The following is a 27719-nucleotide window of genomic DNA, read 5'->3' on the forward strand; positions in this document are numbered from 1 at the left end:
ATAAATATAAATTAAATTTGAATTTTTAGTAAACTAATCTCTTTAAATCATGAATTTCATTCTCAAATAATTTCATATAATTTAGCAAGATTTAAGGTTTATGTTGCCAAACAATTTTTAGGATTTAATTTTAGTTGAATTTATTCAGGATTTACATTATTTGATATATCCCACTAAAGTTAAATCATGCTTGATGATCCTGCCAAATGGGATTTGAGCACTCGCTAAATCTCATAACATAATAAATCCTCCGTCTCCCTCTTTGGATCGTAAATCTCGGATTTAGTAAATCCTGAAATTTGACAGATTTAGGGGATTTGGCCGAAGAAGTGCGTGAAAGGGAGAAATATGGTTACCTTCACAACGAGCGAGCTCCTGTATTTGCTTCTGATTAAAATCTTGTGAGTTCCAATCTGACATGAATAGAACTTCGTCAAAGGAGCGAAGTCAAACAACAACAAAGGAGCCAAAGAAGCGACTTGTGCAACTACCTCACATGAAGCAACGAAGTCGAGTGGCAATGACTAAATAGACAAGATGAAAAACAAACCCTAGATGATTATTAACATATTAGGAAGAAATTAATATAATTTAGCTTAATTAGTATAATTTGAAATATTAATAATTAAGTAAATTAATTAAATAATTATGAGTGGAATTAATGCATTAATTAATTATCAAATTTAACTTAATTAAATAAGTAATTGTATTATTAGTAATTAAATTATAATATAATTAGCTTAATTAATATTATTTGAAATAGATATTATTAATTGTATAATTTAGTAATTGACAGTATACTTTATAATTAAATAATTAATAAGTAGTAAAATACTTAAGTAATTAATAAGATAATTAATAGCATAATTTATAATTAAAACTAACTAAATAATACTTAATTAATTAATTATTAGTAGAGTTATTAGTTAAATAATTATTTATTTCAAAAAATTATTAACAAATTAATTGGAGGATTTTCAATTAATAAAATATCAAATATATCATTATATCATTGATGATAATTAGAATTGAAATTAAAATTAAATCGTACTTAGTCATTAATCAAACCTTATTTAGATCCATGGTTTGAAATTTTGTATGATTGGATGTCCCTAAAAGTTAATCACCTCTCTTTATTAGGAAATCAATCTTGATTTAAGAGGGTGCTAAGTTATGAATGGAAAAACAAATGAGAAATACATGGAAATGTATATGCCAATCGAAATTGTTATATCATAAAAAATTTATCTTGATCAAGCACGGATCTCAAGGAAAAAATTAAGTTGGAAACCTAAAAAGTTAAATTGAAGATCATCTGAATTCTGATTTCAAGAAACTTATAGTCGAACTAAACATCTAAAAAATGTGAACTAACAACACCAAATTCGACTCAATCTGAGCCTAAATTAGTCCAAATCAAATATCCGAAGCACATTTGGAAGGTTCAAACCATAATTTGGATTACCAAACGATCTCCAAATGTGACATACTTACAGTCGAATCAAGTAGTTCGATGAGACAATTCCAACGAGCCCAAGATCACCAAATTTTGATATCCTTAAGACATTTAAATGTTTAGTAAATGATCTATGATCAAGGGAATCAATATTGGTCATCCATTCGAACCACTCCCCATTTAATCCTGATATTCCTCCTATTTACTGGTCATGCTACTCTCAGAAAATTATAGATAGACCCTTCATTTCTCAAAAAGGGGACCCCTAAATGGGGAAGGAGGAGGCCCAAGCAAGAAGAGAAGTAAGAGACTCCTCATCGACCACCGTCAGACTTTCACCCGGCAGCCGACCAACACCGGAGTTCTGCCATATTGTCAACTTACACAGGAATTAAGCAAGAAAAAAAGGAAGAAAGGGAAGAAAATGAAGAGAATGAAGAGACTCCTCCTCGACCACTGTCAGACTTCCACCTAGAAACCGACCGACGCTAGAGTTCTACCCGACAGCCGACCAACATCGGAGTTCTGCCCGAACACCAACTAATGTTGAAGTTATGTCCGTCCGCCGACCATCATCAAATTTCTACCCAACACTGGATTTTCGTCTATCACTGGACTTATGCTTGTTGTAGGACTTCTACTCGATGCTGGACTTCCACCTGTTGCCGGATTTCTACTCGACACCAAACTTATTCCCATCGCCAGACTTCTACCTAACTTCCAACTGACGTTAGACTTCTACCCAACTACCAATTGACTTTTTTTTATTAACTTGGGAATTGTAGAATTGTTATTTGTGTACATTGTGTTTTAGATGTCCATGTAAAATTTTCTTTTGTTGTAGGAAAAATTATAAACATTCCAAAGCATGGCTCATTTATACTTCCTATTGTTCAATTCATTCATTAATACATTAAAATATTTAACTTTTCTCTAAGTTGATTATTCTAATATTCTTAATTTTTTCTCCTTCGCAAGAACAATGCATTTTTTTAATGTAAAGGAAATATCATGCAAATATTATTTAAAATTGTCAATGCCGATCCCAAGCCCGGAGGGTGAGATTATTGGCTGCTGTTCTTCTGTCTTTAGATCTCAATAGTAGTAATAATTGCCGAAGTGGAGTCGTCAATTCTACCACCGGTAAGGGACCTAGGGTTGCAAACAAACTGAGCCGAGCCGAGTATGTGAGTGTTCATGTTTGTGTTCATTTAATATCAGCTTGTTCAAGTTTGGTTCATGCTTGTTCGAGCTTTACTGTTTGTGTTCATTTAAATTAATAAGTGTTTATGTTCAGTTCATGTTCGTTTGTTTAGTGCTTATCGAGCATGTTCGTAAACATATTTAACGAATTTTTTTTAACTATCAAATAAACATGTTCATGAACATATATATGACAAAACACATTTATAATAAAAGCAATTGTCTATGTAACAAGGGTAATGATTATTTATATTTTTTAATTCTATAGTCAAATATTAATTATTTTTATCAAGCCTATTCATGAGTTCAAAATTGAACATGAATCGAGCTTCTTATCAAACTTAATGTCGAGCTTGTTCACGAACTTCAAATGATGTTGTTCACGAACATAAATGAGTCAAACACATTAGTGTTCAAGTTTGTTTATTTAAGAATCGAGTATTTAAAATATTATTCAAGTTTGTTTGTTTAGTTAATTAAACAATCACAAATGAGCTTTAATCGGACTGAACAGCGAGTAGCTCGTCGAACGTTTGGTTCGCTTGCAGCCGTAGCTGCAGTTCTTCTGTCTTTAGATCTCAATAGTAGTATTAATTGCCGAAGTGGGGTCGTCAATTCAACCGCTGGTAAGGGATGATATTGCTGCAATCTGCATGCGTCGAGATTTCTCCTCCAGATATTGCAGAATCGTCTCATCAAGTGAGACATTCGTATTTCTATCACCGTATCTTTGATAATCTTATTCTTAAGTGCATCTTATTGTTTTAATTGGGCTGCAATATTCAGATAATTAATCTATCTTGTGTGTTTTTGCTGCAAATGTTCTATATTTGCTTGTCATCACTCCACTTTTTAGTTCAGTCGCATGACATGACCACTACAAAGTGTTTAATTTGCATTAGTTTTGTTCAATGCCAATAGTTTTTTTTTAGCCGAATGAACCGTGCCTTACTTGCGAAGTCCCACATCCTTTGACTTGCCAGCTACCAAACAAATCATTAGATGTTAGGCTAAGAGTAATATGAGCAGTTTTATTACAAACTCGCTTTAGAAGCAAAGCGAATCAATGCACTGTTTTAGAAAGTCATTTTTGGCCAAAGCATACTATTCATAAATCTTAGGCTTCGTTTGGGACGGCTTTCTTATTGCTTCTTAAAGTGACTTTTTAGTATAATTTTTTAAATTTTTATACTAAAAAGCAGTTTTAAGAAGCAGGAGGAAAGCCATCCCAAACGAAGCCTTAATTTTGGGTGGCAAAACAGGAGTTATCTTGTAGTGAAATGAATATATATTTTACTTTGATGTAAGTGTGTTATAGTTATAAAAAAAGTTGATGAGCTATTGTATGGATTTAATCAATTGTATTGTACTGAATTTAAGTTCTTCCCTTTTGGTATGGTAGGCTTTGTTAGAGTTGTTAAATTTATGAGGTTGATATATTAATGTTAGCATTTATTAGAAATTCATAGTATTTGTATTGTACTTTCTTTTTTGCTTCATTTTCTTAATTTTATATAGATATAATTTTAATAATATGAAATTAATTCAAGATTGAATGATATATGTTAATATTAAATTAATCCATGTTCACACAAATACTTTAAAAAAAATTAGCATTACTACTTGAACTTAATTTACTAAAAATGCAGGGTCCATTGGTGGAGCTTGTGTGAACTTGGGTCTCAGTATATAAAATAATTTATTGTCACCATCTTTGAACACAAATTGTAATGATAATTAAGTTGGTGGAGGTGATGTCAATGGCTTAATCATCCAATATTATTTTTCTCTCTTTAATTCTTATAATTTTATACTGACTTGATTGACATTTTCATGCTTAGTACTTGCAGAACTCCCTACTCTGAATAGCTTCATGTGCATGGTTGTTCATGTTGCTTACACTTCTTTAGTGATGATCTGACTTAGAATAAGGAAGTTGGGATAGATTAAAACTTTATTTGATTGAGATTACTTAGTTATGTTCGAGTTTTAGTATGATTTTGACCTAAATGATAATTTTTTTTTTTTTGTGGCGAGGAAGTACTGTTCATATGCCAGTAAAAACCCCGGTCGACCTAACATGCAACCCATGTCAATTTACACGGATCAACACTTAAGATTGTCAATGAATCCAAATCAGAAATCAAGACTTTGCCTGACTTATTTTTCACCACTCGGACAAACAGTGGTAAAAAAAAAAAAAACTTTCTTAAAGGTTAGCTGCTTTTCGGCAGCGGAGAATTCGAAGTTCAATACTCAGATCTCCCACTCCGTAAACGTCGTCGCCACCAATATATTTATTATTTTTTTAAACCCTATCACCTTCTGCTTCTCCTTTCTCCACTGCCAAGCCCCATCTCCGGCGAAGCTTCGTCCTCAAATGGCCTCCCAATCCCTTCACTTCCTGACCCCTGTTAACCCCTCTCGCTCTCTCTCCTCTTCGCCTTTCCTACGACCGTCGCTCCTACCCGTGAGACTCCGCCTCTTCCGCAGCTCCGCCGCCGCGCATACGCCACCGCCAGACCTTAATCCATCACCCGTTCCGGTGATCCTCTCATCAACAAATGGCATCGGTGGTGTCTCTATCGCTGCGGCCGCATCGGCGATTGACGTCGATGCGGTGACGGAGGCGGAGCTGAAGGAGAACGGGTTCCGAAGCACTCGCCGAACGAAGCTGGTATGCACGATCGGGCCATCTACATGTGAAGCGGAGCAGATTGAAGCGCTTGCCGTCGGCGGGATGAATGTTGCGAGGGTCAACATGTGCCACGGCACGCACGATTGGCACCGACGGGTTATACGACAGGTGCGCCGGTTGAACGAGGAGAAGGGATTCGCCGTCGCTGTTATGATGGATACGGAGGGGAGCGAGATCCATATGGGAGATCTCGGCGGGTTCGCTTCCGCCAAGACAGAGGTGCGAATCTCATTCACAGTGTCATATTACTTTCTCTAGTTTTGTTTGTATTGTGGTCATGCCTGGCATGAAATGCCTTTCCACCTTCCACTTGATAGATGCCCGTTTATCAGGGATGCGCTTATTATGGTTATGGAGATTCTAGACGATCTAATTTGACTTCCATTTACCACTTTTCAAATACCAGTACCATTGCAACTGCTACATAGTATGGAAACTGTTGATTGAGGTTTATCTCGTTTAGCGTTTTTAACATAGAAGGCAATTATTTTTCTGCTTTCTTAAATACTTTCCCTGTAGTTCTAGAACTGTGAGCTTTGATTGTTTAGGTTGATGATGAGAAGAACTGATATGGCACCATAAAATGAAATTTATAAGCAAAATCATATTGAATTCTACTAATTTTGGCCAAATTATTATCCAAGAAGGGATCCTTATACTTGCTCGGATATATAATGTTGAAAATTGTGGCTCACTTTGCTCAATGAAAGTCCTAAATAGAAGCCAACACAACAGCCCTTAATGATGGCTACACCAAAGGCTACTATGCATATTAACCCAAAAGTCTATAGTGAAGACTACCCCCCAAGTTTTCAATGGCAGTTGGTTATTAATATTGAGAGATGATTTCTCTCATATACAAACTCATTTAATCTTCACTTATAAATTATCTCACTAGTAACTCCTTAAACTTGTAACATTTTTTGTATGTCTGAAAATTCTGAGAGAAATTTTGAGTGTTTTCTCTATGTTTATAATGAAGTTGCCACCTCTCGTGGATTTAGGAAAATTTTTTAATCACGTTAAATTCTTGTGTTATTGAATTTTGGAGACTTTGTAAACAAGTAGGTAGCATATACATGTTGGTTCATTCGTTTAAAATTCAACGTGGTTGGAATTAATATTTTATTGTAATAGGAGGTTATGCTTGTTGCCTGAAATCCATCGGTCCAAATAATGTGTCAAACAAATGAAATACATGTTGCTAACATATGACCAAAATCTTTTTAAAGTTGGTTTAACTTGTTGAAGCTTTATGCTACTCAATGAAAAATAAGGCCATTATAATAATTTGCAAATTGGCCATATTTGACTTGCAACTCAGTCTTGTTTGAGCTGTCCTGCACCCAACTTGGTTTGCCCTACCAATCTAATAATCAAAACCATTCTAGGCCATATACCAAAAGTTGATACTTAATGGCTAGCAAAGCGCTTAATTAGTAATGTGACCATGCGAGCATACCAAACAATTTGAAATTAATAGTGGAGTGTTCACAAGAGGTTCCATGCCGAGAACTATGTTATCCAATGCAAAGATAGATGTAAAAAAAAAAACTTTATAATACTAACAACTTTGGCATGTGATAGTAAGAAGTCGTGGACCTTTTATTAGAGAAGGATCTCATATTGTTTTGGTGGCTAAGTTCAAGCACATGTCGAATCAAGATTGGAACTTCATAAATCATCAAGCTTTTGGCACAATCTAACTGTGCTCTGCAAAGATTAAAAAGTGCTTAATAGGAAGGATACCTTAGTGAAAATGACTTGAAAGAATTAGAGGACAAGCACATGACACAAATCATAGACAATCAACTCTATCTAGAGAAGAAGATTTTTCGTTTCTAATCCAAAAAAAGGCATACTTATGAGTTATGATTGAGTACCTAAATAATTTAAACAACATTCTCATTGATTTGTTGAATATTGATGTTGAAATTAGTGATGAAGATATGGCATTATTTTTATTAAATTTGTTGCTGGAAGCATATAATCATTACAATGACTTTTTATATGGTAAAGATGAAGTTAAATTCAATGATATTTCTTTGGTGAACAATGAGTATTGAAGGAAAGATCAATTTGATCGCAAAGATACAACATATGAGGCTCTTGCTATATCCAGAGATCGATCAAATAATAGAAAATATGGCAAATTTAGTGGTGAGACAGATCTCACTTGAGGTCAAAAGGACAATTATCACGGAGACATTCTGTGAAGGATGAATGTGCATTTTGTCACTAGAAGGGCTCTAGAAGGATTGTTTGAATAAGAATAAGTCAAATGCAAATGTGGTACGAAAGTCTTTTGATAAGTAGGAATCAATAATTTTAGTTTTATTTTCATACAGCCAATATGATAGTTGGATATTGATATCTGGATGTTCCTATCACATATGTCCAAATCAGTATTAGTTTTCAAGTTTTAAGGAGCTTGACGGGGGAGTTGTGCTGATGGGCAATGATAATATATGCTGGACAAAAGGTATGAGAACAATATGCTTGAAGATGGATGCTGGCATAATTAGGTGACTTATAAAAGATAGATATGCTCTTGAGCTGAAAAGGAATTTGATATCATTAGCAGTCTTAGACTCTTATCGTTACAAAGTGACCTTAGATGGTGAAGTCCTAAAGGTGGTGTGAATTGTTCTTTTGGCCATGAAGGATACTCTGAAAGCACATATATATATTTCCTTGATGGACACAATCACGTGAAAAATGCTATTTGCTCCAATTCAACTAATGATTAATTTGATACTTCCTAAGTTTAACATATGTGCTTGGAGTATTTTGGAGAGAAAACTATGTAGAATTTGGTTCAGAAAAGGTTTGATAAAAGTTGCCAAGTGTGGGAGATTTCTACAAGCATTATGTCTCAGGCAAGCGAATAATGACAAGTTTGGCATTTTTATCTATGATAATAAGATGGCATTGGACTATGTGTACACGAAAGGTTGGGGTCCTCTTAGAATGCTTTATTGGGAGTTAATATTGAATTTTTTTTACATTTATCCATCAGAACTCCGCATTAAGCTTGCTTGGGCGAGAGTAGTACTAGGATGGGTGACCTCCTGGGGAACTCCTCGTGTTGCACCCCTTTTTGTGCCCCATATAGTGGGATAAAGGCTTGTTGTTGTTGTTGTATTGACAAGTTCTCAAGATATGTTTGGGCACATGCCATGACGCACAATGATGAAGTTCTGGATAACTTTCTTAAATGAAATAAAATGATAGATATCTATACAAGCAAGAAAATTAGAAGGGTTAGGTCTTATAATGGAGGGAAATACTAGCCAGATTTGTGTTTTTAATGTTAGCTATTATTCTAGGAACACCTCAACAAAATGACATGATAGAATGAATGAATCGTCCCTTGCTTGATAATGTTCAATGCATTTTATCCCAATCCAGAATGAGCAATGTGTTTTGGACAGAAGCATTATTGTACACCTCTTAAATTATCAACATTCTCCCTGCATCAGCACTAGAGTAAAAACTTTGTAGGAGATTTGGTTTGGAAAACCCATTTCTGATTATGGTTGCCTGCGTTTATTTGGTCATTTGGTGTTTGCGTATTATCATATAAAAAAAATAAAGTTAGATCATAGATTCAAGAAAGTTAATTTCATGGGTTTTAGCAAAAGATTTAAGGTATTTTGTCAATGAAATCTTGAGCCAAATAAGGTCCGATTTAGTGCGATATTATCTTTGATGAGTCTACAATGCTGAAACAGACAAATTTAGATAAAGATAATTGAAATCCAAACTCCCTTCAGCTGGCGGAGTTTAAAATTCCTAGAAATTCAGAACAAATTGATAATCATTTGGAAGATGAATCTAATACAATAGCAAAACAACAAAAACATCAAGACTTTATCCCACTATGTGAGGGTCGGCTACATGAATCCTTTTTCTCCATTGTGTTATGTTAAGAGTCAAATTTTCATTTAAATCTAATAAATAAAGGTCATTTCTAATAATTCTAACCAAGCTTTTTAGGTCTACTTCTACCTTTCTTAACATAAGACAAATCCAATACATCTACTTTCCTAACCAGTTCATCGGACGACCACCGTTTTATGTGACCAAACCTTTTAAGGCAACTCTCTCTAATCTTATCTTCCACAGGAGCTACTCCAACCTTTTTACGTATATGCTCATTTCGTGTCCTATCTCAAAGAGTAAAATCACTCATCTACTTAAGGATCCTCATCTCTGCAATTGTGGATATGGGTATGAAGTTCAAGAAACAATAAGACAATTGTAAATCGTCTTTTGGATATGTTGATTCTTATTATGTTGGTGATCTTGAAAAGCACGATCAACAACAAGTTATGCATTTACCAATGCAAAAGGATCATTAAGTTGAAGATCAATGGTACAATCAACCAATGCTTTGTCTACTACAGAGATAATGCATATGGCGATAACTTAGGCTCTCAAAAATGCCATTTGGCTTCATAATTTGACCAAATACTTTGGAGGCATGTAGAGAAGTATGGGCGTTTTTAGCGATAATCAAAGAGTTATTTGTTTGGCAAATATTAAGTCCATCATAAGAATATCAATGTTCAGTATTGCTTTATTAGAGAAATAGTAAAAGAAGGGAATGTTCTACTTTAAAACATTGAGATATTCTACTTTGAAAGATTGAGACTATAGATAATTTTGCAGGTATTTTTTTAAGATAATAATCTTGCAGGTATGTTGACAAAGGCGATTAATTATAGGGTTTAGGTTTCAATAGGGCTTGGCTTGATCATTATGTCTTGATTTCTATCCCTTCAAGGGCACAATGGATGCAACATCTTTTTTGGAAGGATGCCAATGTGGTGATTGTTTGAAATGGTGGCCCAATTTGTCCTTGAAAGTCCTTGATGGTGGCTAGTGGCTTCCACAAACGTCTACAATGGATATTACCACAAAGTCTATAATAGAAGCTACTGATTGGCCGGCCGATTTGATTGGGAGGGAATTAAAAAATTTTCTAATCAAGAAGGAGTTATTTAAGAAGGTTCTTAATCAAAAGGAATTAATTAGGAGATGTTTTCTAATTGAAGAGAGTATATTTGGATTATGATTTAGAGGGGATTAATTAGGAAATATTTCCTAATTGAAAAGGGTAGATTTAGGGGCTGATTTGGAGGGGATTAATTAGGAAATATTTCCTAATTGAAGAGGACATATTTGGGGGCTGATTTGGAGGGGATTTATTAGGAAATGTTTCCTAATTAAAGATGGTAGATTTGAGGGCTGATTTGAGAGGAAAATAATCAAGGAAATAGGAGGGAATTGGGGGAGGGCTGTTTGGGTATTTGTTGTTTATTATTTGCTTTAACTATGTGATTTTCCTAGGGTTAGGGTGGTGTGTTGTTTGCTGAAATTAGATTGTTCTTAGGTTGTTTGGGTTTTAGCCGACAAATAGAGATTTGAGAGAGCCAGGTCTTCCTTTCCAATTGAAGATCCACTTGTATCTTGTCTTTTCTTTCATAAAACTTAAAAAAAAGTGTTAGTGTGTTTTATTCCTGATTTTCTTGTCGTTGGTTTTTCTGAAGTTGTTGAAATCAAATTTCAGCAATTTTAGCAAACTAGATTTCAGCCTAGGGTTTTCCTAAATTTCTGCAAGCTATTCCTATCGAATTGATATCAGGACAGATTTTGGGATTGTTTTTGTGCTATTTATGTGAAAACCAACGTATGTCTTTGGGACGGAAGAGGGACTATTCACTATTTTTTGGCAGTCAAGATCTAGATTTTTGAGTTTACAAAGATCCAGGTATTGATGGCGGCCAAGAAAGTGGATGCATTGGAAGAACGCCATGAAGGGGAGATGAGCCAAATGAAAGCAACAGTGGATGATAAAATATCAGCCATGGAAGGTTAACTTTCATATCTCCACGAGATGGAGATGAAGATATTAGAAAATCGAAATCAAACGGCAACATCGGAGGCAATAGGTCCGGTAGGGAGAAATACAAATTCTGAAATTCATAGTTGGGAAAACGATGTGGAGATCATTGAGGAGAGAGGTGGGAGTGTATGGAGAGGCGTGTTTATGGGGGGCATGAACCAAGGGTTGCTGATTGGGAAAGAAAAAATGGGGATTATGGTAGGAGGGTTGTTGATTTTGAAGGGTGGAGAGGAGAAAGTGAATAGGGGTATGGGTTTCAGTATGAGTGTGGAGGGGAGGATTAGACTTGGGGAGAACCAAACACTTGGGAAAGGGAAAATTTTGGAGGATTAAGGGAAAATGGAGGATATCTGAAGGTACGGAAGATGAAGATGCCCATTTTTGAAGGGGAGATGCACATGGTGGATCTACAAGGTGGAATGATATTTCACCGTCAATGGGTTGACAGAAGAGGAAAAATTGACGGCAGCTGGCTTATGTCTGGAAGGGAATGCATTGTCTTGGAGGAGGCCTATACGGAGTTAGAGGGAGTTCAAGGAATGCTTTTTGGAATGTTTCCAAACCGCCAGGGGAGGTGACTTCCATGAGCAGTTCTTTACACTAGTGCAGGAAGGCTCAATGGCAGATTATCGCGAGAGATTTGAGTACCTGACAAGTCGATTGGATCGACTATCAAAGACTGTTATGGAGGGGAATTTCACGAAGGGTTTCAAATCAGAGATCCGGGCAGCAACGAGAGTCATAAGGTCTCATGACTTTGGAGAGGCTATGGAGCTGGCACAACTAGTGGAGGATTAGAAGTACCAGGAGATGGGAGCCAGATATAGTAGTTCAGGTGGCTCTTACAGGATGACTATCATTGTTTTAGCACTCAAGGGGCCTATATTGTGCAACTTTCGTGAGACTCCCAGGGAGAAGCCAGTAGGAGGAAGTGGGGGGAACTTCAAAAGACTATCTGAGAGGGAGATGCAGGAGCAAAGGGCGAATGGACTATGCTTCCGATGTGATGAGAAGCATACTCTCGGGCACTAGTGTAGGGATCAAACTCTTCAGGTACTCACAATTTATGATGACGAGGAAACTGAGGAGAGAAGTGAGAGTGAGGTAGAGGACAAGCTACATCTTGATATGACAGAGATTTCCCTGAACTCACTGGTAGGATTCACTACGAATCATACCATGAAGATGAATGTAGCATACAAGAAGGTAGTGGTGCTGATTGACAGTGGGGCTACCTAAAATTTCATCTCCAACCAGGTCGTGGACCAATTGGGGGTGACATTGCTGGATATAGGGTGTTATGGAGTGATGATGGGTACATGGAAGGTGGTGACGTGTCAGAGGATATGTAGGGGAGTAGTGTTGACCATACAGAGGATTCAGGTGAGGGAGAATTTTCTCCCATTGGAGTTATGGAGCACTGATGTCATTCTGAGGTTGAAGTGGACGCAGACCTTGGGGTCACCAAGGTCAATTGTGGAGCATTGACGATGGAGCTGATGGTGGAAGGGAGAATGGTAGTGATCAAGGGAGATGCAGGGCTCACCAAAGCCATGGTATCACTTAAAACTATGGTGAGGAGCATACAAGAGATGGGGGAATATTATTTGGTGGAACTTCATAGGCTGGAGGGGATTATATTGGAAGAGGGTGGAGACATTCCTCTATCATTACAACCATTGATTCAGCAGTTCAGTGAGATTTTTCAATCGCGTCAGCGATTGCCATCGCCCATGAAGTAGGAGCATGCTATAATCTTGAAGGAAGTAGCCTCAACTATCAGTGTTCATTTGTATCGTTATCCCAAAATCTAGAAGGATGAGATCGAGAGTTTTATCAGGGATATGCTGGAGGCAGGGATCATTCGACCTAGTGTCAGTCAATTTTTCAGTCCAGTGCTATTAATCAAGTGCTTTAGCAGCAGTTTCCTTCGTTCCACCTTGAGTACAAGGTGACACTTTGGGAGGTGAATATTGATGGACCGACCAATTTGATTGGGAGAGAATTAGAAAATTTCCTAATCAAGAGGGAGTTGTTTGGGAAGGGTTTTTAATCAAAATGAATTAATTAGGAGATGTTTCCTAATTAAAGAGAGCATATTTGGGGGCTGATTTAGAGGAGATTAATTATGAATTATTTTCTAATTGAAGAGGGCAGATTTGTGGGCTGATTTGGAAGGGATTAATTAGAAAATGTTTCCTAATTGAAGAGGACATATTTGAGGGCTGATTTGGATGAGATTAATTAAGAAATATTTCCTAATTGAAGAGGACATATTTATGGACTGATTTGGGAGGGAAATAATTAAGGAAATAAGAGGGAATTGGGCTAGGGCTATTTGGGTATTTGCTGTTTATTGTTTGATTTAAATATGTGATTTTCCTAGGGTTAGGGAGGTGTATTGTTTGCTGAAATTAGATTGTTCTTAGGGTGTTTGGGCTCTAGCCAGTGTTTAGAGATTTGGGAGAGCCAGACCTTCTGCTCCAATTGAAGATCCACTTGTATCTTGTCTTTTCTTTCATAAAACTTTCAATAAAAAAGTGTTTGTGTGTTTTATTCCTGATTTTCTTGTCGTTGGTTTTTCTGAAATCAGATATCAGCCTAGACTTTTCCTAAATTTCTGCAAGCACTTCCTATTAGCTACCTCAAGGGTTAAATAATGGTTGATCATCAATATTGGGAGATGAACTTGTCCTATATAAGCCCATGTAACACTCACTTGTAAATCATCCTTTAAGTAACTTCTCAAGTTTTTAATAGCTTACATATATGTGAGGATCCAAAGAAAAATTTTGAGTAATTTTTCTCTGAGCTTATAGCGAGTTTGCTTTTGCCTGGTAGGTGTAGGCAAATTGTTATATCACTTTAAATTCTTGTGTGGGCTGTTTTCTTCTCTTTTGAATTTTGAAGCTTATGCACAACTTATACTATATCACTTTTTCTTTGACAAATGATAGATTAGTGACAATCCAAACATTGTTATTCGGGAAGTCATCAGTCTCAAAACTTGTAGCTTCTATGTTAAATTGACTCATTCTGTTTTGAAACTAAAATTTTCGTAATTCTCAGTTTTTGGAATGAGGCATAGCGTTCCTTATTGACACACGCATAGCAGGGGAAATTACCTAACGTTTTGAAGTTTCTTGGAATAGTGGGTTTCAAGGACAAATTAGCTTCGTTCAAGCTCTGGTAGCTATCTTTATAGCTCATATTGATGATAAAATGAAGAACAATATGGTATTTAATTCTACTAGCGCTGCTGAAATTTTATCTAGACGGATTCCTATATTCTTCCAGATTTACTGTATAACTTCTTTTTATATTGCACGATTAATCACCAGAAACTTATGTCAAATTGACTAATTCTGTTTTGAAACTATTATTTTCTTAGGTCTCAGTTATTTGAATGAGGACATAAGTGTCAACATCCGTACAACTGTTACTGATGATAAAGTAAAAATTTGGAGTAATATGGTGTTTAGTTATACCAATGCTGCGCAAATTTTATCCAGACAGTGATTTCTATGTTCTCCCAGATTTACTGGATAATTTCATTTACATTGCACGAATATTCACTTGAATTCAATCAAGATTTGACTACTTAAAAAAGTCTTATAGAAAATACTTGCAGAAATTAAAAGAATCTGGGCTGAAATTTGGAATTTTAGCAAGATAAAATAAAAATTGAGAGAAATTTGATGGCAAAATACTAGGGAAACTTGATAATTGATGAAAGTTGGAAGAAAACAAACAAGATACAATAGATCTTCAATTCGAGAAGAAGATCCGGGTCTCTTAATGCCTAACAAGTAGCTAGAGACCAAGCAAACCCTAAGAGAAATACAAATTCAACCAAAATATAACATAACCCTAACTCTAGGATGAAGGAACTATTAAAAGCAAATAGTACAAAGTAAAAGGTCAAAATAGTCCATCTAATTCAAATTTCCCTCTCACCCGCTCCTCTCTCTCTCTTCCTTAATGTGTGCCCCACCCCAAGGGGCGGGCAAAGCCTCGGCCTGGTATAGACATAGACTGGTCCCTCCTGGGCCGATCTAACAAAGTCATCCTAATGCCTCAAGACCTGCAGCATTGATGTTAAATTAATATTATTCTTTTTGCCACTATAAATATCTCAGTTCTCAGTTTTTTTTTAATGTGGAAATAGTTCTCCTTATCTATTACTTATAATGCGGAGAATTGCCTATGGTGCTTGAATTTTTAGGAGTAGTAGCTTTCAAAGACATTTCAGCCATGCTTGGATTAAATTTCATAGATTTTCTTTATTTTTATGTATAATTTGCATGGCGTCTCATGTAGGATGGTGAAGTTTGGACGTTTAGTGTCAGAGCTTTAAAAGCACCTCTTCCAGAACGCACCATCAACGTGAATTATGATGGTTTTGCCGAAGGTATATTTTAGAAATTTTATACTCACACAAGTGGTTTGCTTTCTCTATCAGTAAAAGCTGATATATATATATATATATATATATATATTACTGTTTTGAATTTGTTTAATTGTGAAATAGATGTCAGAGTTGGTGATGAACTTCTCGTGGATGGTGGAATGGTCAGATTTGAGGTGATTGAAAAGCTTGGTCCTGATGTAAGGTGCAGATGCACCGATCCAGGATTATTATTGCCGAGGGCCAACATTACTTTCTGGCGAGATGGTAGCCTAGTACGGGAGCGCAATGCCATGCTTCCGACCATTTCCTCAAAGGTGAGTGTATCTTGTACTGTATATTTGATTAGCTATGCTGTCATTATTCCAATTTAATATTGATGATTTCTGATTTGAGAAGATATGAGCTGAAGAGTCAGATATATTTTTGCTAAAAACCTTTTTCAATAGTAAATATAAATTACAAATCCATCTTTAATGAATTTAGTTTCAATGTTACATTAAAACACGTATAAGCAAAGAATAGAGAAATTGTGTGATTAAACAAATTATGGTTTGGATTTCATTCTTTGTTTCTTATATCATACTATGCTAGCCATAGGGACATAGTAATATAAACTTTTTGAGCGATTGTGATGATTTTGAATTTCAAGGATGTTTAGCAAATTTTTATCTACTCACATATGTTCTCTTGTTTGTTCTATTACTCCTAGTGCTATTATATCTTTAAATGCAATACCTTAACTTCCACCTATTTATTAATTTTTCAAACTTTTTTTGTTATGATGGTCTATATATGTTATGTTAATTAGTTGATATATGAACCTAATCATGCATCTAAGAAAGAACGATAATAATATATGTTATGATGACTGGTTGCTATATGAACGTGATCGTGCACTTAAGATGAAGAGGAAAATGTTGGAAGGGGGAAAAAAGTTTGGATTTCATTCTCTGGTTGTCTTAACTTTCCACACTTGCCATTCGACATGAAGAATATAAGATTTTTGAGGTGTTTGTGATGATTTTAATGCTAGAACTGTTTTCAATTGATTATTTTTCACATGCTTTCTCTTTTTTGTTTTAGTTATTAGTGTGGTTATATTCACTAAATGCAATTCTTTAACTTCCACTTTTTGTTTTTTTTTGCTATATATTTTTCTGACTTTTTGATATATGAGAGCTGTCATACATCTAAGGATCATTTATTATATTTTACTTGGGAGTGTGCTCATTCTAACTTATGATTCATTTTTTTTCATCTCCTTGTGCAAGATTTTTTTTAATAAATTAAGTTTTTATTCAAGTCAACCTTGTATGTTTTCTCTTTGTGGGACTTCTGTCATTTGGTTCAAGTTTCATTAAGAATGAACCTTGTTATACTATAACTTCTCCATTTTTGAGGAAAAAAATATTAATTTTATTTTGGAAGGTGGATGGGGTTACAAAATGAGCAATAAGGTCACTTTTCATTGTTTAGAGTCTTATTTCTTCGCTAATTCAGGGAGGGATTGTCCTCATCTTTTACAATGAAAAAATTGTGACAATTGTTCATAGGCACCTCGGATGATTGGGCATTAAATTTAAATATCCTTTTTTGGTTCGAAATGCTGAGTTCCTTTTGTGGTTGAGAAAAAAATATGAAGAAAAGGCATCAGTGAAGGATTAGATTGGCTAAATTTACTTTTTATTGATAATGCAGAGATCCTACATAGTTTTGCATGGCGTTTCCTTCTCGTAACTTGATTTCTGTGACGCATGCCGGTAGAAGTTATGAATCGTGCAATTCTACATGTCCTCTTGTGTGAAAGTTTCCTTGCCTATTCAACTCACATGCTTCACTGGTTTTGGCTGTCCTTGCGTGCATATCTTGAGCTTTGCTATAGTTGTGACCCATGCTTTGGCTGCTTAACGCAATTTGCTAGTCTCACTCACAACCCAATGTCATATCTACCTTCTTCGTTGCCTTCGTTTCTCAATACCTGCTCCCCTCTTTAAACCCCACATCGGACAATAAATGAGAAGAGGAGATATCATGATTTACAACTAAAATATAGAGATGCTTCATTGCTTAGGTGAGCCATTTAAGCCTCAGAGTTTTGTTGATCTTTGATATAGCTGGGATGAAGACCTTCCTCTATTTGCTATCTATTTGATTTGGTAGGAGTTTCACATCCATCCATTGATCTAGGTTTAGGGAGTGCTTCCTTTCATCACTACTGATCAGGTCCAACTTGTTTAGTCGTTGTCTGTAAGCCACCAACAAGTGATGGATAGCATTGTTATTTGGATTTTTTTGCCGCTTTCTACATACTTGTAACTTATGGCCCATCGTTTAAGGCCCGTGCTTGCTATTGGCATCGTGTGAAAAACTGTCAATGATAAGAAGGGATCAGACCATTTGAATTTTCTTGTTTTAACAAGGACATTGACGATTAAAAATGATAACGGTTTTTTATTTCTTGTTAAATCCCATCCATCCCTTGGCCCTTAATCCTATGGCCAGCATGGGGATCCATGGATCTGGATCATGCTGATCTCCTTCTATATTTGGTTGGCTAATTTAGGAAGGATTATATTAAGACAAGTATGCATGATTCTGTCATTATTTGTTTCTTTATTAAGACATCTTGTATAGATCTATAAATAGGGATATTTTTGTATAATAAATTAAGTATTTTTTTCCTCTAATTCTCTAAATTTAACTTCGCATCAAAGCCAGATTTCACCACCGGCCTTCATCGATGGAATTTTGAGGAATGCATGTTCCCACCACCGGCCTTCATTGTTGGAATCATTGGGATATAATAATCGAAGGAAGCAGAGAGGATCAAGCAACCTTTATTGCCGTTGGAGATCGAATGAGAGTAGAGCGGTCCAATCCACTTATGCCCTCTGTTTCGTGCCTGTGGCCAGAAGAAGCGGAGACGAGTCTCTCGTGCGTCCGAGATTGAGGAGAGATTGAGCGGGAGGGCTCCTCTTGCATGCGTCTGGGGGGGATCAAGTGAAAACCCGCTCTTGCGTATGTGTGACTGCACAGGCCGAGCAATTGTGCGTCTGGACTATGGCTAGGGCCTCCTGGAAATGGCAACATTGAGCTCAGACTTTGTTCTTGCATGTGACGTCTAGAGTTCACCGAGCATAAGCGAGAGAAGTCAAGCGCAGGACCTCCTGCTGCATGCGTTTGAACGACAGTCAGTACCTCTTGAGAACGGTGACATTGGGCTCAGTCTTCGTCCCTATATGCGATCGAGAAAGGAGCAGCATTTATCTTAGCTGTCTGCTTTGTGCGTCTCTTCCTGGAAGTCGAGCGGAGAGGAGTGAGCAGGAATCCTCACACGTGCGAAGGAGGGCGAGCTTATGTGCGTGCATTCTTATCTATGCGGAAGCAGAACCGAGCTCCAGGAGGAGTCGTGCAGGAGTTTTTTTTTGTGTGTGTACCTGGGAAGAGCCTAACTCTTGGGTCGGTGGTCTTCTGCGCGTTTGTAAGGGACCGAGAGCTTGGATCCTTTATTTTCGTACACGTGGCCTCGCTCGTGCACATCTGTTCAAATGTCTCCTGATTAATGTTGGAGGATGGGGTCAAAGACATCGGGAATAAGCTGGCGTCTCCTTCATTCGATTTACAATAGCTTCTACTAATTGATAAAGCTGAAAATTTATTGTCAAGAATGGAGCAATCTCCATCTACTTCAATTTTGACTGATGTTCAGCCTGCTATGGAGGCTTTGATTGCCAAGGATCTTCTGGGGCACTCAGACATGGATGTGAAGGTTTCCACTACTGCATTTTGTCTTAGTGAAATAACAAGAATAACAGCCCCATATGCTCCATATGATGATGATATAATGAATGAGATATTTGGGCTAATTGTTGGAGCTTTCAAGAATTTGGATGAGATGTGAAGCCGTTCATTTTCGAAGAGAGTTTCAATACTTGAAACTATTGCAAAGGTCTGATCCCGTGTTTTGATGTTAGATCTTGATTGTGATGATTTGATATTGGAAATGTCCTAGCATTTTCTAAAAATAATAAGGTCAAAGAATTCTGATATTGTCTTCTCCTCAATGGAGACTATGATGACACTTGTTTTGGATGCGACTGAAAGTATTTTCTCACAGCTTCTTTCATGTTTGTTGGATGGTGTGAAAGTTGTTGAAAAGAATATTCTGCACACAACCAAGAAGTTAGTTGAGAAAGTGCTTGTTAAATGTTCCTTGAAGCTAAAGCCTTATTTGGCTAAATTATTTAATGCAATAGCTCTTTGTTAAGTGATTACAACAAAATTGTTGCTGCTGTATTTCAAGGGAAACCTGACACTTCAATACAGAATGAAATGAATGCTTCTAGTGAAAATCAGGAAGCTAACCATAAATTATCTAAGCGGTTTCTTTCTGATGACTCGCCTTAGGGATTTGCACAACTAGAAGGTGAAAATTTTCATCCTTTTTTTTAATTTTTTTTTTTTTGAAAATTTTCATCATGAAATATCTCTTACTGCTGCAGAAGGATCTTCCAAACCGGTGATGAATAATGGATATTTTTAGAATCAGAAGGGTGATTCCATGGCTGCAAAGCTAATGGTTGAATTTCATCATCATAGTGGTTAATCTAGAGTTAATATTGAACATAGCTTGGATTCGGGTACAACAAAGGCTGATAGAAGGTCCGATCTAAGTTCTCGTAAAGGAGAAAGAAACGCTTTATTGCAGTTGTCAATTAGCAATGATTATTATGGAGTTGGTAATAAGAAAACCTCAGAGTAATTCTGACAAAAAGTTTCCAAGTAATGGAGGTAGAAATGGATCTAAAAGAAAAGTTAGATTGAAGTAAATAATTAAAATTAAATGAAGTTCTCTCCTCTCAAAAGTTTACAGTGAAAGATTTGGTTAAATATCATAACCATATTAAAGATATCGGTTAAACAAAATTAAGATGGAAGTGTGCTTAGGGCATACAAGAGGCTTATTGAACCACATAATCATAGGAAATAATGCTTGGATGACACAATTGTTGGTCCAAAGATAAAAAATTTGGTGGATAGATGGTCATAGGTTTTATGATAACATTGTTGATTCTTTTGATCAAAGTACAAGAATGCATAAAATTTTGTATGATAGTGATGTAGATGTGCTGCTTCTAAAAAAAGAGCAGTGAGAGTTTATTGAAGGTGAAACCAAGATGCATGGGGTGCAGGAAAATGATTAAACTGATGCTGGAGACACTCTTACCAAGGGACTTGATAACTCTACCTTTTTGGGGCTGAGTATCAAGTTGTGAATGAAAGATCCGTATTCACCAGCTTGAGGGGGAGTGTTAAATCCAAGCCATCCCTTGGCCCTTGATCGCACGGTCAACATGGGGATCCATGGTAGGCTCACCTGGATGGGTGGCTGATTTAGGAAGGAATATATTAAGGCAATTATGCATGATTCTGTATATATTTGTTTCTTTATGAAGACATTTTATTTAGATCTATAAATAGGGATAGTTTTGTACAATAAAATTAAGCTTTTTCCCTCTCCAATTCTCTAAATTTAACGATTCCAAATTCAGTGATGTAGATTATTGGATTCAAAATGATGTGATAGCATTGCTCTATCAAAAGAATGTGAAAGTAAAAAGAAAAAAAAAAAAAACTATATATGATGATGTAGACTGGTTAAACCCTCAAATATCATCATCCTCAGCGTTAGTGGTTGTTCGTACTCTTTTATATTCGCTGTATGTGACAATTGGTCTATATTTGCTGTATGTGTCTATTGGTTTAGGCAGCACATTGGTAATAGTATTAGATCTAGCTTGACAAATCCCTCACGAGACTACAATCGATTTCTTCATGTCCCTGCAACATTCAACACTATTTGTGTTGGTTATTGATCTTCATGTGTATGCAACATTGAACACTCTTTGCGTTGGATGGACAAATACCTCATGAGATTTCATTTCTATGCAACATTCAACACTCTTTGCGTTGGATGTAGAATGGAAAATAAAATGTTTTATCAAGCTTGTTCATCTACTGTTTAGTTGGAGGCTTTTCCCTTAATTTATTTTTACCCATGAATCAACTTAAAAGCTTCCCTCCAACTTATTATTAATTAGGGAAGGAAAAATTGTTCGATGAGGAATTGAAATCAAGAGTTAATTCTTTTCCTATGAAAGACTTCCATTAGTATATGTATGATTCAGATGCCAAAAACGACTCTTAAAATAGTTGAACATTACAAATATCATTGGCTACAATTATTTACTCATTTTTGCACATGAAAAAGTCACCTTTTGAAGCATATTTCTGAAGTGCCCTGTGAGTTTCTTTTAAGCATCTCACAAACAATTAAATGTCTTTAAGCCTATGGGGTTACTTGCTTTATATAACCTAAAAAAAGCTGAAGATGGAAGAGATTAATTTCAATCATGCTGAAAGTTGGCGGTACAATTTTGATCATTTTTACTTTGTGAAATGCCAAAGTTCATGAAAAGCCATTGTGATTACTGTTGGAAGCTTCTCTTGCAGCCTTTCCTAAGTTCGGCCATTTGGTTTGCCCTCCAATACAAGGACTGCCCATTGCTGTGGTCCCCACGGAATAATCTCTTCCAAAATTAGATCTCTTCTCCTCACAACCAATCAAATTTTGTTAATTCAGAACACAAGGATTAGAGGATTGATGTTGTTGGATTGCTGTCCATGTCGCATGGATTCACACTACAACAGCTAACCCCTATGGGGTGTTTTGTTTCCTATTTTGAATGTAATTGACTGTGTTTTGATCTTTTTTGTTACCAATGACCTTTTTTATAGTATGTATAGCCCCCCCTACTTTTTTATAAACATACAACAACAAAAATTGCAGCAGTTTTCACCTCTTTTTTTCTCATCTTTTTCATTCTTTATGATTTTAGATTCGAAAAATGATCCCTAGGCTGTCATCCTTCTTATCCTAGGTTGCCGTTTGACTCTTCGTTACTCCCCTGAAAATGTCTAAAGTTAAATCAACTCCTCTACCTTTGAATGCACATCAGAGGGAGAGAAAAGGTCGGATGTATCACTAGAGACACAAAGATGCCTGATATTAAGAACTCAATCTGTGTCGATTGGGATGCAGAGAACTCTATGCTTATGACATGGGTGCTATGTTGCACCGATACACCTATTTATGAAGGCTTGCTGTATCCGATACACCGATACACGGATACGCCTCCGGTGCAACATAGCATGGGTGGTTTACTCTATGACTGAGGAGATGAGTTCAAAATATCTTTGTTATCCATTCCCAGAAGGTTGTGGCATAATGTCTTATAGATGTACTCTGACTTGGGGAATCAATCCCAAGTATATGAGTTAGCACATTAATTTGAGGAGACTCATCAAGGTGAGGGTTATGTGATAAAATATTTCAATTCTCTTAAAAGAATTTGGCAAGATTTGAGTTTATTAAATAGTTACGAGTAGAAATTGCCCGAGGATTGCAATTACTATAAAAAGATGGTAGACAGTGGTTGCATCTTTAAGGTTTTTACAGGCTTAAACATTTGAGTATGATGAAGTTCGTGGTCGAATCATTGGAAGAAATACCCTCTCATAAATTAGGGAAACCTTCACGGTGTGAAGAGAAGAAAGCCATAGAAAAATGATGCTTGAAGAAAAGAATCAGTGGGATTTCTAATTCAGCTTAAGGCTCTGCATTGGCTATTCCTTAAACACAACTTAGCTGTAGGATACATCCAAATCAACACAATGGATATAAGAATAACTTACACTGTGACTACTGTGTGAAATCTCTTTCAGACATTAATCTTCTTACCGGTGCTTTCAAAATTTTCATTGATTTCCTAGTTGATAAACTGGAAGACTTTATACCCATGCTGGTTGATACTTCTCAAGGGTTTTTCATTTATGATGTACCATGGGCTATTGCCAATCCATGAAATTATTCATCATGTTCTTAGGTTCAAGCAATAAAAGTTCATCTTCAAAGTAAATTTTGAAAAGGCTTCTGATGACTGTGATTGAAATTTTATTTTCATGTATTTACAATATGAGTGATTATCCCTATGATTGAAGACCACTCCATCAATTGTGCATTAAAAACACCATTGTTCATGGTGATCTCAAAGAGGTTTTACATTATTCTTTCACCTTCTTTTCCTCCTTTTCTTTGGATGTTTGTAAATTGAAGCGCTCTCTATTCATCTTTATCTCTTTACAAGACATCTAGTGATATTATTCTTCTCTTGATTTATGTTCATGATATTGTTGTCACTGAGACAAGTTTGGCATTGATTATTGATGTGCAACAACATATAATACATACGATCTAATTATATTGGCAGGCCTTCAAAATGCTTCTCTTTTAGATATTCCATTTGAAGTAACAAAAAATATTCTAGTGAAGAGAGATATCTTCTCCATGATCCTATTATCTTTTGATAATTGTTAGGCGTCTTGAACTTGTTAACTATTACTAAACCTTATATTTCATTTATCATTCATCAGGTTAATCAATTTTTACGAACTCCCTGTCATTCAAATTTATTTGTTGTTGGTTGGATCATTCCATACCTTAGTGGAATACTTAGGCGCATATTGTTCTTTCCATTGGATATTCTTTTCCTACTGTGGCTTATAGTGATGTTTTTGGGCCGGGTGTCCTGATATTTGACTGTTTAGCACATGTTGTTGCATGTTTCTTGGTGACATTTTGATTTCATGGAAGAGCAAGTAGCAATCTGTTGTGTCTAAATCCTCAACTGAGTCTGATTATCATGTAATCCCTGTTGCCTATTTTGAGATTATCTAGCTTTTTGAACTTTTATTTGAACTTATTTTTTTTAGAATAATGCCACTATTCTCTATGTGGACTATATTAGTGATATTTAAATTGCCGCTAGTACTATTTAGCATGAGTACATAAAGCATATTGAAATGGACTGACAATTGATTCAGGAAGCTTTAGACATGCGTATAATTTTTTGTTCCTCATATTTCTGCTAGCCTTCAGACTGTTGACATTTACAATTGACATGATATTATCATCAATTTCTTGCGGGCAAATTGATGTCTTTTGAATAAGCAACATCAATTTGAGGAGTTTAAATAACATTACACATTATATAACAGAATTAGCCATTATTTCTTTGGGATTCTTGTATTATTGTTGTAAATCTTGCGTAATCACTACTGTAGAATATTTATAATTAAATAGTGTAATTGTAAATATTTTTATTATGGAATAACTGTAAGTTCCTTATTGCTGTAATTGTTGAAATTCAGCCTTGTAACATGCCAACAAATTTCTATATAATGGTAAGAGTCTCAAAACAATGGCAATTAATCTAATTGATATTTTTGACCTATTTTAGATTTATAAAATGACAACATCATAATTCAAAGTCAAATTCATAATGTCATATATATTGCATTCTTTGTGTCTATAAAAGAGTATTATAGAAAATTCTATGGGAAAATGAACTTTGAAATCCATGCTAATATTTGATTTGACATGATATTCTACTCGTTTCAAATATAAATCTTTAGTAGGATTATTATGCATTCGAGTTACATGCTTTGAAATATATCCAGGATTGGTTGGACATAGATTTTGGGATTGCCGAGGGTGTAGATTTCATTGCAGTCTCTTTTGTGAAGTCTGCAGAGGTTATTAATCATCTGAAAAGCTACATAGCTGCACGATGCCGTGACAGGTAAATATATTTGATAACAAGCGGGTAAACTGCAGCAAAATCATCCTTTTTTACCTTTTTCATCTTTGGATATATAGGAAAAGAACTATATTTCAGAAGTTTATGGATAAATTTTATGTTAAACATACTAGTAGTCTCTCATGTATGGCAACTCACTAATTCCTCTAGGTATTTGTAACCTCTAGTCTCGTTGAATGACTTTGTTTCTATTTAAATATTTAAATCAAGAGACAATAGTTGTAGCAAGACGTTTTATTTCCGCTAATTCCAAACTAAAGCAGAATTGAGTCAAAGCAAAATTAAAATACATAATTAAACAATTGGAAGATTTTGATGAAGACTAGTTTAAAATTAAATAATCCCAAACCAGATGCCTATTATTTTGATTAAGACTAGTTTAAAAAATTTAGGAATCTGGTTTCGGAAAATTTTATTTTATTTTTATGTCTCAGCACCTTTTATACTGCAACCTGCTTTAATGTAAACTTGCCAACATTTTGTTATCATATGCTCTGTTGAAATGATCTATCTGATGTTATCAAAGACCATCTCAGATTTTTGTCTGTCAATTAAATTCTATGGAAGCTAACACTTCATTTTCGTTATTAGCAGAGAGATTTCAGTGGTTGCAAAGATTGAAAGCATTGATTCTTTAAAAAATTTGGAAGAGATTGTCCTTGCTTCAGATGGAGCTATGGTGGCTAGAGGAGACTTGGGTGCACAGATTCCTCTGGAGCAAGTGCCCTCGGTTCAGCATACGGTAGTTAAAATCTGCAGGCAACTTAACAGACCGGTCATTGTTGCCTCTCAGCTACTTGAATCCATGATTGAGTACCCAACTCCAACTAGAGCTGAGGTTGCTGATGTTTCAGAGGCAGTTAGGCAGAGAGCAGATGCTCTAATGCTATCTGGTGAGTCAGCCATGGGGCAATTCCCTGATAAGGCTTTGACTGTGCTGAGAAGTGTGAGCCTAAGAATAGAAAGGTGGTGGAGAGAGGAGAAACGCTATGAAGCTATGGAGCTCCCTGATGTTGCTTCTTCTTTTTCTGACAAAATTTCTGAAGAAATCTGCAATTCCGCTGCGAAAATGGGTAAGCATTGTTTGCACTTTTGATTCCTTGGACACCTATTCTTTGGACAAATTTTGCTCTGAGATTATTTAGTCTGTCTTTGTTATTGAGTGCAGCGAACAATCTGGGAGTTGATGCCGTCTTCGTGTACACAAAAACAGGGCAGATGGCCTCTCTTCTTTCTCGCTGCCGCCCCGACTGCCCAATCTTTGCTTTCACGACTTCAACCTCTTTGAGAAGACGCCTAAACCTGCAATGGGGTTTAATACCTTTCCGTCTGAGCTTCTCCGATGATATGGAGACCAATCTCAACAAAACTTTCTCACTGCTGAAGCAAAGGGGTATGATCCAGTCTGGAGATTTGGTCATTGCTCTTTCTGATATGTTGCAGTCCATACAGGTAATCAATGTTCCTTAGTGCTTCTGTAATATTTTTGCAACTATTTATGAACATAATAATTTCTTCTCACTTGCTTATATTTATGTATTGTAATAGGATGATTGTCTTTTTTTATTTTTATTTTTATGAACTAGGGTTTTATAACCTGTTTATGCTATATTTTGTTCTTCATAGGATGGTCGTCTACCGCCAATAATATTGCTACTCATCACAACTTTTTTGGTATTTTACATTATATTTATTTTATTTCAAATTAAATAAAAGTTATTCTGATCCATACTTTTTACAATTATCCAAACAACTCTATAAAGTATTTCTTTTACTCGGTCTTTTTTCAAGCAACCAAACATGATTAATTATTCTGTGCGGTCACCGGACGGTGTCCGTATATAAATGAGAGTGCGTCAAGCCATTTTTTTTGTTATGTACTGCTTGGTACTGGATGATGTGGTGCGGTCTCATTTGTCTCTGGACGCCTATAAGCTCAATGCTTGTTGTTGACTCTAACTTATCCCTCAATGTTAACACCAAGATTAATAATGGATTTCTTAATATCTAATTTTTGCTCTCAAAGGATAATGAATGAATATACTATAATGATATCTTAAAGACAACTTTAATGCTTCAAAGCTTCTCTAACGTTTACCTTGGAATCGATCCTCCACAGTTCAAATGCACTACAATGTATCAATGCCTTCTTTGATTATAATGAAGGGCATCATTTTTAACATATGACTTACACTAATTGAAATATCTCAACTAGTCCAAGTCATATGATTTTCTCTTTTGGATTTTCATGTAAAAATTGAACCAGGCTAGTCGGTTCAACCGCAACCAGGCCACAAGTACAGTAGAGTCTGAAAACCTTC

General features: G+C 35.8%; 1 protein-coding gene across 2 annotated transcripts; it reads left to right on the forward strand.

The window, feature by feature from the left end:
• The first annotated feature begins 4858 nt into the window (after positions 1 to 4858).
• Positions 4859 to 27064, forward strand: LOC110095575 (plastidial pyruvate kinase 1, chloroplastic-like). 2 transcript variants are annotated; one of them, XM_020821173.2, is made up of 6 exons: positions 4859 to 5576; positions 15589 to 15679; positions 15800 to 15993; positions 25259 to 25380; positions 25990 to 26471; positions 26567 to 27064. In XM_020821173.2, exons 1-6 carry the CDS (start codon positions 5040 to 5042, stop codon positions 26866 to 26868), a joined length of 1728 nt encoding a protein of 575 aa, XP_020676832.1. In that variant the 5' UTR covers positions 4859 to 5039; the 3' UTR covers positions 26869 to 27064. The 2 variants fall into 2 exon arrangements, with proteins under 2 accessions (XP_020676832.1, XP_020676834.1); XM_020821175.2 differs by having other exon boundaries at positions 4900 to 5576; positions 25993 to 26471.
• The last annotated feature ends 655 nt before the right edge of the window (positions 27065 to 27719 follow it).

The sequence above is a fragment of the Dendrobium catenatum genome, unplaced genomic scaffold, assembly GCF_001605985.2.
Source record: "Dendrobium catenatum unplaced genomic scaffold, ASM160598v2 fragScaff_scaffold_1125, whole genome shotgun sequence".
In the NCBI taxonomy this organism is placed as follows: domain Eukaryota; kingdom Viridiplantae; phylum Streptophyta; class Magnoliopsida; order Asparagales; family Orchidaceae; genus Dendrobium; species Dendrobium catenatum.

Excerpts from the sequence above, each read along its gene's own strand:
- LOC110095575 (XM_020821173.2), top strand. The coding sequence starts at position 5,040 with ATGGCCTCCCAATCCCTTCACTTCCTGACCCCTGTTAACCCCTCTCGC. Across the intron at positions 5,577-15,588 it reads TCGCTTCCGCCAAGACAGAG|GATGGTGAAGTTTGGACGTT; the intron begins GTGCGAATCTCA and ends CGTCTCATGTAG. Across the intron at positions 15,680-15,799 it reads TTATGATGGTTTTGCCGAAG|ATGTCAGAGTTGGTGATGAA; the intron begins GTATATTTTAGA and ends ATTGTGAAATAG.